This window comes from Euwallacea fornicatus, chromosome 2, assembly GCF_040115645.1.
Source record: "Euwallacea fornicatus isolate EFF26 chromosome 2, ASM4011564v1, whole genome shotgun sequence".
Lineage (NCBI taxonomy): Eukaryota > Metazoa > Arthropoda > Insecta > Coleoptera > Curculionidae > Euwallacea > Euwallacea fornicatus.
In genome coordinates, this window is record NC_089542.1 from 3,518,797 (window position 1) to 3,532,778 (window position 13,982).

Here is a 13,982-nt window from a genome sequence, read left to right on the forward strand (position 1 = left end):
AGTGACAGACATTATCCAAACTGTTTCAACATTTCATTTTTATCCACACAAGACCCGGTTATTATGCTTTACTATCAAATTGGGTATTACAAAACTGCAGGAAGACCGCAATAGATACCAGACGATCAGATTTCTTTAATTCTGTTCACTCAAAAAGGTGACAGACATAGTTAACAGATGCAGTAGATAAGGATTGTTGATATGCCGTCATAATTCTGTTACATTTTTGGAGTGATTGGAATTAAAGTCTTGTTCCTGTGTTCCTTCTAGAGAAAGAAGGAGAAGTTCCGAAAGTCGATAATGTTGAATCTATTATGGCAGATTTCTTTCTTTCCTGCTAAATTCTCTAAGAGGATAAGCCACATTGCAAAATGCTGGGGCTAATTTTAATGATGTATTGACCAAATTAACCTATATATAGCTAGGGTGTGCCACGAATTTTGGTATGAATACACGTCTGGAATAGTGCGTCAGACTTTCTCAGCTTCTGTACCAATAAAGTTCCCTTTGAAATAAGAAAGTTATTGAGATTTGAAGTCATGCAGCTTCGAAGGCCTATTTCGGCCGTTGTGCAGGACTTTTCTTAATTAAAACAAGTTAAAAATACTTTATTAGGTCCTCTTTGGGCCCAAAAAGACTGTTTCCAAAATTCACAGCAATTAGCGTACCATACCAATTTTCGTGAAATTTTGCAGCTGTCAAATTTTTCAAACTTTGCAGAATAACCGGGAAACGGTGAATTTTAAAGCTGGAACGCTTTATATAAACTGACATAAAAAATTTAAAGATATATCCAGAAATATCAAAAAACTGTTTTTTTTTTAATGGTGAAGCATATCATTACAATTTTTGGGGTCACTCTGTACATTAGAAAACAATTTCTGGAATTTTTTTGGAACGCCTGTATTTGGTGTGTAATCCTACAAAATAAAAAAATGTTAATAAGAAAAGATGGAATTCGAAGTAGTGAAAAATAGATCGAATGCATTAACTGCAACGCGGATTGGTTTGCCAATTTTACCTATTTACCTGCCTTATCTTCACTTTTTTTTATTATTCTCTTTTCACTTTTATAACATGATTCGTTTTATTTTAACAAAATGCTAAGGTTTTGTTACAAAAAAAGTCCACCTTGCATAGGCGAAAAAGTACTCCTCATTATCCACTAAATAAAATCGTCAGATGACTACATGATATTCATTATTCTTATCCCTCCAAGAGACAACATTTCCGTCGAATTTCAGAACTCACATATTAAGACCGAAGTAGATCTAAGATTTAAACACAAAGCCTTCCACTCAAGAGGGAATGTACCTACGACGGTATTATCAGTCAAAGTGATTTTCCGGTGCCATAGTCGTATTTGTGTTTATTAAATTCAATTACATATTTAACTCCAGCACGTGGATGAGTACAATAGATCTAAATTAAATTTTCCAAGTTACTCTCCCGATGCTCGCAATAAAGTTGTGACTTTGCATAGATATACGCCCGGAGCCGACAATGCGGTGCCATTAAAACTACCATGAGAATCCATTAATTTTCTACCGAGCATATATACGAACTTATTCCCTATTCATGTACTTCACTCAATAGCTTTATAACTTTGTTAGGTTGGCAAGAATTTATCCAAGAATCTTCACTGTGAGCATTTGCTAGAAATACCGTTCTGTGTTCAAAGAATATATATATAATAGTCAATCTACAGTATCAAGTAGAGTGCAAAAGAAAGTGAAAAAAACATAGGTGGATGGTACTTGCAGACCATTCTCTAACTCCCACAAGATAAATTCCAACATTCAGTCAAGATTAACATTTTAAGCAGGAACTAGACAAGCATAAAACCTTTTATTGTTAAGGAAATTCCACCCTACGCCCCTGTGCAATTTGTCGGATTTATACCGTTTATATAAAGCAGCACATGTATAACAAGATACTTGTTGGGGTTTCGGAGATAACCGATATTGCTGCCCTTTTACATCTCAAGAGCCCTTTGGCGCCCACAAAAAACATCAAACTTTGACCTAAGCCAAATAACCTTTTCAATTATAATCCCTATAGGTCCTCACGTAGCAGGTAAATATCTTTTAACACAAAATGGTTTCATTTTGGTTTGGAAAAAAGGTTGCTTTCGATAATATGCCTTTCGGTGATGATTTGGTGGGATGTTATCTTTTGAAAGAGGGGCCTTCCTTTTTTCAGTGAATATGCTCTTGTGACTTTTTTTTACATACGAAAGGTATGTTTACTCATTTGACAAAAAAGGCATCAATTAGGTTGGCTGGAAATATCGTTACGGGGATCGATAAAATTGTCATTGATAGGATTCATTTGGGCATAGAGACACTTTTAGGTTCCCATCGCCGTAAACGGGCGGAAACATAACCGAGTTTCTTGCAGTCTAATAGATCACCATCACTTCTTTGAATCAAATGGGAAAATATGTATGTCTGCTTTAGAAGTTCCGCGTGGGCTGAAATCCGCTCGACTAAAACTACCATGCAAAATGTTAAACGTTTACAAGTTTCTTTAGAGTCGGAAATGGAGCTTTAGGCGGAACTCTTTGTTCGAACTCGTCAGATAATGAAATAAAACCAACTTAATGTTATATACCTATTTATCCTTATTGACGCACAAAACAATTGTGTTGTTTGTACTTAAAACTCTTATCAATGTATGAAAATTATTAATTTCGACCAAAAGTTCAAGTTCTGTTTGACTCCAATTGCCCTCAACAATTAATTAATTACATACAGATAGCTCCTCAACATAAAAGTAGTTTTACGCCTTTGGACGAGCAGAATGATTTTTGGAGTGCTGGCCCTAAGTAACTGTACCATTTTCTTTTTTCTCATTTTATAGAAATCCCTTAGTGAAATAGAGTCGTTAGTGAATTAGTGAGTTGGCTGAATCGTGACAAATCAACATCGTGGTGTCGACCACGTATAAAACACTGGCTGGTGTCACAACATTAATTAGGTTTAATAAAATTCATTACAAACTAGAGAGCATAACTAGAGCGCCATCCTTTACGTTACGGCTTTTATTCATGTAATTCTAAAATCACATAACAATACATCGTCAAAACACTGCAGAGATGTCTTCAGGAGAAATGATTTTATGTAGATACACTGTTTCTTCAATATAATTCCGAGAAAAAAGTCTGAGGAGTTCAAGTCTTGCGGCATTGCTGGTCCTGCTGTTGTCCACGTCTACTGTAATCAAAACTAGGTGTAACACCTTACAACGCAAAGAATATGTACTTTTAATATCCACACACATAACAAAGCGACGACTTACCAGTATACGAATAGTACAGAGTGCGGCATGGGAATCGAGCGCCTGTGAAATAACCACAGAATTGTTAGTTTTTGATATATAATTTGCTTTTTATTATAACAGCCCGTTTGAAAACATAGCATTTCGCAATCATGAACCGAAAAATACGGCTGATGTGTGCCGTCCATTCTCAGTGCCGCAATGTTAAAAACGCTGAAAAAAATTGGCTTCCACCCCTTTCGGCAGGTCTCCGTTGATTTCGGTGATTTGAGGTCGGATTGCGTCTTTTAATTCTTCTAATGTACGAGGCTCACCCTTGTAAGCACGTGCCTTCAGATAATCCCACAAAAAAATCACGTAAGGAGAGATCAGGCGACCGAGGAGGCCATAAAATGTCACCAAATCTGGAAATGAGACGTTTGGGAAATAAGGAGCGAAGAACAGCCATTGACGCCCTGGGAGTGTGTGGCGTTGCCCCGTTTCATTGATAAAGAAAAGTAGTTGCCATCTTAATTTAACGTGCTGATGTTACTGTAACGAAAACCCCGTTTTATTGAAAAAAATAGATACAGATAACGCCAAATCGTCCTACCGCACACCAAACTGTGAGTTTAGGACTCTGCAACGGTTGTTCCTTTAATTGTCAAAGATTTTCGGCGACTCAATAAAATGTTTTTCGTCACTCATTGTCACGTGCACAACGGCTTCATTGTGACCGCTAAAAGGTAATAATAAAATGTTGTGAGCCAAAAAATGAAATGCTTGTTGAAACACAACTCTTCCATTCTAAACGGTCGAGTATCACTCGTTCTATAAACGATTTGCTCCCGCGCCACACCCTGCATAATCGCAAGAAAAAAGTCTGAGGGGTTCAAATCTTGCGACATCGCTGGCTCTCCTATGATCTACTATAATCAAAACTAAGTGTAATATCTTGCAACCCAAAAAATACTTTTAATCTGCACACGCAAGAAAAAGTGATAAGTTGTCAGTATAGGAATAGTGTTTGTGAATATATATGTTAATAAAAGTATTTTCATCCTTTTAACACGTATATTATTACATTTAAAACAAGTATAATAAGTTATGAAGCTTTTTGATCTCCAAGAAATTCAACACATTTTATTAATATTCATGGAAATTGAAGACACTTTTTTTGTAGATGGTAGAATACAGGTGTTTCCATCAGATGTAATTCCTTATGTTACCGATGCGTATCTTATCTTGAACGCAATTGATAGGCAATCCTAAATCGAAAATAAGAGTAATGAAGCCACATCAATTAAAGTTCAAGAGCAGACATATTAACGATTGTATGATTTTGGTATACATTAGATCATTAATAGTTGTTGAATATTGCCAAAGCAAACCGAAATTACGATCATATATTCCTAGAGTACCTGTCGATTACAAAATAAGTGGCATATACATATAATATCAAATTATTTATTTTCCACGAAATTGCTCCTATTGGGGCCTAACTGGTTCAGCATCCCTCTTGAAACGATTTAAAACTGTCTCTACATTAGGATTTCCACTTTGTCTTCCCAACTGAAGGACTGTTTCATGGTTGCTGGTCTCACTGTGCATATTCGCATTAAATCTAAGTAAAAGCTCCACAATTTTATCCCAACCACATTTAGCTGCTATATGCAACGGTGTTTTCGTGTAGCCACCAGCCTCCGTGGTCTTGCAGTTTACGTCAGCGCCAAGTTCTATCAAATTGTTAACAATGACCTCATGTCCTTTTTCAATCGCTATATGAAGAGGGGTTAGATCTCTGTTGTCTTTGGCATCAGGATTTGCATTTAATTTTAACAAAAAGTTAGCTATTTCAATTTGATTGTGCTCAGCTGCTTTATGCAAAGGCGTTTGATTGTGGCAATCAACAGCTTCAATGTTTGCAAAAAAACCTATTAGAGTCTTCACCATCTCAAGCTGGCCTTTTGTAACAGCACGGTGAAGTGCAGTTTCTTTATTTTTGTCTTTGGCGTTGACGTTTGCATCATTTTCTAATAGAATGGTTACAATATCCACATGTCCTCCGGTTACTGCTCTGTGCAATGGATTTGTGTTCTCGTCCCAATCGAAATCAGCTCCATGTTTCAGAAATAACAAAACTACATAAAAGTGCCCGTTCGTGGCTGCTTCTTCGATTGGTCTCATAGATGATCCTTGAGCGCCCACATTGATTTTAGCTCCGTTCTTGATATATAAATTTACTATCTCTATGTTTCCATTTTTAGCAGCTTTCGATAAGGTTGGTAAGTTTAGATCAAATTTGGACATCTTGGGGGGGTGTTGGTCTTCAAGATCTTCTTTAACCTCCAAAGGTATGTTTCCCTGTATGTTAATATGCATCCTGTTCAAACTTTCTGTTAAACGTTCATCCTCAGTAATGAAAATCAACTTTTTTCTGTTACTAAAACTGACCTTAAACATCAAAGCTTCCAGTAAATTAACTGCGGTATTTGAAGGATGCGTTTGACAAATCAGCACTAATAGCTTGGGAAGCTTGAATGTTAATCCAAAATTATTTTTTACATATTCAACCTGCTTCCAGTAGAGAAATTTACAATTATTTAGGGAATATTGACCTTTTAACATGCCTCTTAGGTTCTGGATATCTTTCCATATAGCTATAGCTGCAGTAATAGCATAAGGGGTTTCAACCACATCATAATTTCTGTTTTTGTTTGATAGAAACTGTGACATATTGAAATTCTGATTAGTTTCAATGGGAAGGGTGTTCAAATAATCATTCGAAATGTTATTTAGCTGTTGCACACTTTGGAGCTCATTTGCTCTAGCTTGATCGAAATATGTTTGGTTTGACGAAAGGTAATCTTTGATTGTCTGACTTGGAGTAACGAAGATTATCTTCTTTTGTCTAATTTTGTAGTGTTCCAATAACAGTTGTTTTAATATTTCTAAGCCAGGAGGTCCTTCTTTGAAGGAAACTAAGATTACCAAGTCAGAAAGAGCATGGGGTAGGAGCTCAATTTCTAACTCACCAACATCTTCCCAGTCAAGAACCATACATTTATTTCCATAGGTGCGTTTCAGTTCGTCGGGCAAACCGGTCAGAATTTCTTGTATTTTTAGTACCTTTTCGGTTACTTCACTTGAGTTACATATGATAAATTGATGGTTGGAGTTTTGCAAGAAGACAGTTATCTTTTCTTTCAAGATGTCCTCACTGTGCAGTTTACCTAAGAAATCCTGAGATTTCTGTTTTAGATTGCTCTTTAATGCTGTCAGGCGATCTACCAAGGGATCATTCAACTGCAAAATACAGTCCTTCAAATTATCTACCGTTCTGTGTATGATTATAATTTTTTTATCATGTAAAATCACTTTATTGATTATGTTTCTTACAGTTGAAGGTTCATTATTTGTTTCTTGAGAAATTATCAGCACCAACAACTTGGGTAGTGAAGTTGCCTCTAAAACTACATTGGCTTGGTCTATATTCAAAAATTTGTATTCATCAGATTTATATTGTGTTGCCATAGTTTCCAGGATCGAATGTACTATTTTAGAGTACTCTCTAATATGATCAGTCTCAATCAAATAATAAGGCTCAGAGTTTTGAAGGAAATTCTTCACATTATTTTCATTGCCGGGTTCACACAATATACTGTTAAGGCATTTCTCTGAATGTTTATCTAATAGAAAGTTCATACTGAATTTAATACACTGGAAATGTTTTTGTCAGTAGCAGGAATAACTAAATCACTGTATTAAGACATTCACGTATTTCTCACAGAAATCTTTCAGTAGGTACTAGTTGCTTTTCAATTTCCTTAAATGCGTTTTGAGTGATAAGATAAATTCTATTGAATAACGATAATGCTTTATCTGTGTAAAATTACACGGTAAGACGTTCTTAGAGCGGTATCTTAAAAATTGTTTTGAGAATTAAAAAAAGAAATTAGGAAAAAGCGTCCGCGTTTGGCAAAAAAAAATATCTTGGTTCATCAAAACAACGCACCAGTTAACACTGCCATCATCGCCATGGTCAAAATCAATGAACTTGGTGCGGAACTTTCTCCTCACCTCCGTTTTCGCTAGATTTAGCTCTCTTAGGTTATTTTTTATTTTCAAATTGGAAAAAATGGATCGGAGGAAAGAGATTTGCCAACAATGAAAGGGTGGAGTCCAAGGTTGAGGCATATTTTGAGTTATTTGAAGCTTCTTACCATAAACTTGGTATAAAAGCCATAGAATATTGCTGGAAACGAGTGCTAGTGTCAAAGGAGACTACATTTGAAAAATAATGGAATATTGTCTTTTTTTTAATATTAGTTCAGGTACATATGGGAGTGTCCTCTTATGTTCAATTAAACAATTAATCAAGTATTTGCTGTCTACTTGATGATGTGATCTTGAGACACTTATAAAATATTAGAAAGGTAATTTTCTGACGTTTATAGAGTATACCGCTCCTTTGTGCAAAATAGCTAATATTTTTAGATTCAATGATATAGATAGGTGTTTTATGGACCTCTTAACGAGAACGATAACAAGATATATTTAAACTATCGTGGCTCATTTGAATTTTATCTTTGAACGTATCTAAGTGATCAAATGAAATACATATTATATTTTTCACCACAATTAAGTGCAAAAAAGAATACGAACTAAGATCTGTCCGGTGTCAACCATTCGTTTCGAATATGAAAATTGCGATTTTAAACAATTCTTTAAATCATTGGGAATCAGAAACTTTGCAATGAAAATAGATAATATTGTGTGAAGAAATATAACTAAGTTATCTTCATTCATGAATTCAAACACAACTTCAATATTAGAACAGTTTTTAAGGAAAAAAAAACACATTGGATATCATCAGTTTACCTTACTTTTAAAATAGTGAGGGAAATGTCAGTTATTGAAAACTACTTGCATATAGAAAAACTGTATTTGCAAAAAAATTGGATTATGTTAGAAACACTTGCACAAAGGTAGTGTGGACACAGTTGAAGAACTTGGACACAGAATACATGCAGATTGTAACGAAATAAGTAAGAGGAGAAGTGAGATGGGTCGCATCATTCAGACCGTTTTTTGGTGTAGGTCGTGGGTGTGTGTGTAAACAAGGGGGGCATTTTGAGCAATATTTTTTACTGATAGTGATTTTTTTCCAAGATATTTTAAAATTTTGCAAATACAATTTTCCTCTGTGCAAGTGATTTTCAAGAACTGACAGTTCCCTCACTGTTCTTAATTGTAAGATAAACTGAAGAAACGGTACCACGGCAGAAAGTTAGTCGGTTGTAAACGTTTTTCATGAAGTGTGAAATGATATAAGATAGGAAATCTTTTGGAGCAATGGGCAGTTGAAAATTTAATAAAAAGAAAGAAATAAAAAAGTTTTACGTTCAGTTCTCTGAAAAGTAGACAGAGTGCAAACAAGATAAGCTCACAATAGTTGGTTAAAATAGCAAATTTAAGTGGGTTTCCAACGGTATTATTGGAATTTTTGTGACAGTAAAGGAAGATACGGGGGCATTTAGATTAGAAAACATGATAAGTCATCAGAACTGAAAAAAAAATTTAGGTAAAGTGAGCAGAATGTTCCGGAATATATCAACTTACATTTTTGGTAGCTTTTGATGTGTAGAACCACCTCCTGAAATGTGGCGAGATAGTTCAAGACCAGCCTCTATAAAATTTCATGCGAATTCGACAAATTTTATATCGGCAAAACTTCTGGACCCTAAGAAAAGAGAATTAGAGAATATAAAAATCACATTGAAATTAGATAATTTTGCAGGCCAAATATATGCCAGAATGCCTTTGGTAATGGTTACACAGTTAAATGGGAGGATGGTTGGTTGCATCTTTACTAAGGTACCATTATCAGAGAAGCGTAAAATTAAAGAAAGCGCATATATTACTTTTACATTATTTATTAGCAACCGATGTGTAGACTCTTGTTCAGTAAGCATGGATAATAGTGAGTTAGTCATGCTTTAACAAAAGGTTGATCTGGGATACAAAAAAAAGTACCAAAAACCAGCAAATAACACTTGGAGCAATTATCAACACAGATAATAAAGTTAAAAAAAATAAACAGGTTAAACTAGGTAACATGCTGAAAAACCAATCATTTACCTGAAATCAAGTGGAATGACGAGACCCGATTTAAAAACTTTAAATTTATTGTTTCACACTAATACAACAATATTTTATATTTATTTCCGAGATTTTGAAGATGGTGACAGGTTTGTCACCAAAACGTTAACGAGGGTTTTCACCCGAGCCCTGAGCGAAGGGTGAATGCTATTCTCAGTTAGCTTTAACTGAGAACGGTGGGCAATTCCACCGCTTCATCAACCCTTGCGTGGGTGTCACGCGTTGTTCTCAAAACAAAATAAAAGAAAACATGAAGAAAATTACCCAAGCCAGACTAGCCCTTTTGGAAAATTGCGTGAATGAATGGAAAAAGGAGCAATCGGCCTTAAACCAATGCGGAAAATTTACAAGTGAAAGTCTAAGGAATAGTGTCAGGAGTCACAGTACAACAACCCTCAACAGATGTCTGTTGGTAAATTCCTGAAGGTAATTTATGACACCGTTCACTAACGCATCAAATTTCTATTACTCAAACCCTTCGGAAGGCTGCAACACACGAACCTAATTCCCTATACATTATTTTCTATTAGCCACCACCAACCAAAAATCAATAGCACGAACATCAAGAGAGTGTTTCGTAGACGCGTTATTCTAAAGGGTGCTTAAGGGTAATTGTAATTCATTTTTAAGTGTGGCCGTTGATAGGAAATCTCGGTTGGGATAGAGGAAACACACAATGTCTGTCACTAACAGGCCTGTGGGGTTGCAGGAGATCGGCTGCTTAAGTTAATAAAATTGGCAAAAGAAAGGGTGATTTGCATTTAAAATACACTTCGAAAAAGTACAAAGGCACCCCGAAAGGGAAAAATAAAACCCCGCTATCTAAAGATCTGTGTTTAATTTTTAAATTATACAGTTTTTATCGTCGTAGAACCAATATAAAGGGCACTTTTCGGGAACTATTATGAAAATTCCTGTTTTAGGATTTTTTACCTAATTACGTTCGTCAAGTTTATTGTGAAAAAATTAATCGGTATTAAAGGGCGTGTTCTATTATACGCGAAACGAATATGGTCCTTTGTGAATAGGGTGATTGAGGACGCACAGTATGGACTGGCAGTTCAGCATGCACCGGGTAAATTTTAAAATAAAAACGTTTTAGAAATGAATCTTAAACAAAGGACGAAACCAGTGGGAGGTAGGTACACATGCTGCGACAATAAAGAGACCTATTATATTTATTATTCCTCAATAGGGATCGCTATATCAAGCGATTGTTACTGAAAAGGTACACTCGACTTTCAGAGATCTCAGGCATAAAGAAACTCTACTTGAGACACAAAAGAGGTTTAGAAGAGAGAGAGAGGAAACTTACAAATAATTGCATTTTAACGTTCAGTTTCCGGTGTGTTAATATGATACCTTGATAAAATTCTTTTTTGCCTTAGTGCATATACACGGGTGTTTTCGATTACAAAAGGTATTATTTTTGTATGGCTCTAGTAGGTTTTAGGGTGAACGTAGAATGGGTGTAAGTGTTACCAGGAGCTAAGGCTATTTGATATCCAAAAAAGTATTAGGTCGTCTTAAGTAACTATTATAGTATCGTGTTCGACCTGAATTTGGATATCATGAGGCTCATTGTTGTCTTGACTGGAGGATTTTTGACATGTTTGCTTTTGTATACGGTCCGACCAACCATAATATTGGCAAACATATGCCTAATGAATTAGCATCGTTGGAAATGCAGCTGTGCTATAATACAAGTATTCAAATAGGCACTACTTCGTGCGGTACCTATCGCGATAATAGAACCAACAAATGACAGAGACGGGTAGGGTACACAACTTTCCACATTTTCGCGAATGAAGTGATGGTTGTCATAATCGAAATCGTTGACTAAATGTGGTTCATTTCACAACTTGTTGCGAAGGGAGCCATTTTTTAAGGAGGTATAGTCCAGTGTGATGGGTAAAAAAAAAGATTTATTTTTCGTTTTTTTTTTATAATTTATGGTCATAGAATTAATATTACGTAGTTGGTTCAAATGACTCTTTCGTTTTTGACTAATAATAAGGCTTCAAAGAATGAGCATTAAGAGCGCGCGGTAGGGATTCGAGGTAGATATACACTGTGCGCGCAAAGTCAGGCAATCCTGATATATCCCGAAAAATATACAATTTAATTAAAAATACCTTATATAAAAGTTAAAGGAGGTTAAACATTCTACCATTTTGCGGAATTCAGAAATACCTGAGGTCCGTCACAAAGTAGTATTGTGTAATGTAAGTAAGTAGACAAGAAGTTATGTTTTTTCTTATGGAATGGCAAACCTTTCACATTTTCTAATGCACCCTCGTATGTTGACCACATTTCATGCAACATGTCCTATGGCTAACTCTAACGGTTCGGCAACTATTGTAGAACTAAAGAAAATAAGAAAAAAAGTAAATTGTAAAAAGTGCTCAAAATGCACGCACTAAATTGCTTAATAATAAGCGAAATTTTCATAGGATTTCCCAATAATATGTTCCAGCATTTCAACAGTAATGAAACTTACAATATTCCAGTTTCGTGACATAGGCCTTACTTTTTAAGCGGCTGCTTCGAAAATCGTCACAGAGTGTCAAGTGCGGCGATTTAGGGGGTCATTCTATTTCACCTTCACGTGCTGTTCAAGCTGCATAAACAACGAGCTGGTTATTAAATAGATAAGACAAAAAAGACAAGCCATTATCATTATTAATGACACTTAAGATAGCCTTCTAGCATCATCAGATTTGTCGCATCTGAAGATTTTGGGCAATTAGTCTAATGAAAATAAGTTCGCTTGGTTTTGTTTACACCGGCAATCGCTGCTGAAGCGCTAAAATTAGCCCCAGGACATGCTACATGAAATGTGTTCAGAATGCAAAGATGAATCAGAAAATGTTACAAAAAATTTTCCACTCTACAAGAAAAAAAATAACTTCAATTCGTTGCTGCTTGTGGCGCACCTTGTATATTTTTGATTGCCGCGGAATGGTAGTTTAAACTCCTTCAAATTTTATATAAGATATTTTTGACTAGATTGTATATTTTTCGAGATGTTTCAGAATTGACTGACTTTTTGTACGCAGTGCATAAGATTTACATTGAGATTTTTTCAGTGCGTGTCAATTTGAACATTTTTCCATAGTATGATCGTACAGAACATTATATTTTTCAACTATTTGTACAAATGTACTAGCAGATGCTCGTCGCTTGAATATCGAACAACCGTGTCGAACCATATTGTTGGCCACAAGTTTTGTCTTGTCTGCTTGGTGTACAAAACGTCACAAGAATCGAGGTATTGTAAACGAAGCTACGTGTCTTCAACATGTTGACGACAAGTTGAAAACCAGTGTCGTATAAATGCACGGCGTACCTTCCCAAATGGCTAATACTATGCAACATTTGACTTTGAACAGAGCCTCCATTTTTTAAAGTGCGAGTAACTGAAAATGGATAGGAAATAAAGCAAGAAAACATTAAAGAGCCCTAATTATCCTGGCAAAAAGAGAAAATTTCGTGGCAATCAATTTTCAGATGAAGTCGAGAGTGATTTTTAACAGTACATCGGTGAATAAATTGTAATGAGTAAGGATGGCAGTTTCGATGTGAGGCAAACGGTTTTGCCACTTACAGCTTTAACAAGTTTTCCTTAATGTCTCCACCATTGGAAACACTCGTCAAGTGTTGGCCACGCATCTATTTTGAAAATATTCGACACGATGGGAAGAGTACTTGGTCCACAAAATTCATAGTTCGTCCGAGGATGCGACTTGACCGTGCAGACTAGCGCGGCTCCGACAGTTCGAAAGAATCTCGCATCGCCAGAAAAGGGGTCAGAAGAGCAGCTCAGGATGACTTTCACGATGCAGAGGAGAGACTTATGTGTGGTCCTGCCATTGCTGATCAGTCGTAAAAGTAAATTTCTTATGAGTTTTTTTTTTATTTGAAAACTTTCAACGCGTTTTTCTCAACGCAACATATTTTTAATTAGCTCAGGTGGTTACTCAAAAACGGTCGAGTATATCGACGATATTCAAAGTTTAACACAATATTCAGCATATCTATGGCTATCGTGCTCACCTTAATCATGTTAAAAGTTTGATTCTAATGCATAATTTTACATCGTGTATAGCGCAAGAAAATTTGTCTCTTTTTGAACTTTTACAAGATTTATGTCAGTGTGTAGTGAAATTTAAAAATTTGGACGATAGCGACGGTGACGCAGATTAAGAATCTCTTTCGATTTTCTGTTTCAGATACTTAGAGTGTCTGGAATTACCTGCGCCAGCGGTACAATTTTTTTTAAACAGTTTTATTTTGACCTCAAAAATACTCTCTTAAGATATTTGCACTCAGTTTTGAATCATTCTGTTCATATTAGCAGTACATAATCAGATATCGGGATGTTTCCAGACACATTTTTTGGTCATCATTGCCAGACCAACGTAACGTCTATCACCTCCTCTCGGATGCAGTTTGCTCGGAAACTAACCGTATGTTAATTGGGAATTCAGTTGTATCCAAATTTTAAGTTAGAACTGAACTAATATCTGATTTCAAACTGGATACTTTAATATAAGCTCCAG

The 13,982-nt window shown here is 35.7% G+C and overlaps 1 protein-coding gene across 1 annotated transcript; it reads right to left on the reverse strand.

Moving 5' to 3' along the window:
* Positions 1 to 4,123: 4,123 nt before the first annotated feature.
* LOC136347028 (uncharacterized) lies at positions 4,124 to 7,029 on the reverse strand. The gene has a single exon (XM_066296652.1). It carries the CDS (start codon positions 6,961 to 6,963, stop codon positions 4,747 to 4,749), a length of 2,217 nt encoding a protein of 738 aa, XP_066152749.1. The 5' UTR covers positions 6,964 to 7,029; the 3' UTR covers positions 4,124 to 4,746.
* Positions 7,030 to 13,982: the final 6,953 nt, after the last annotated feature.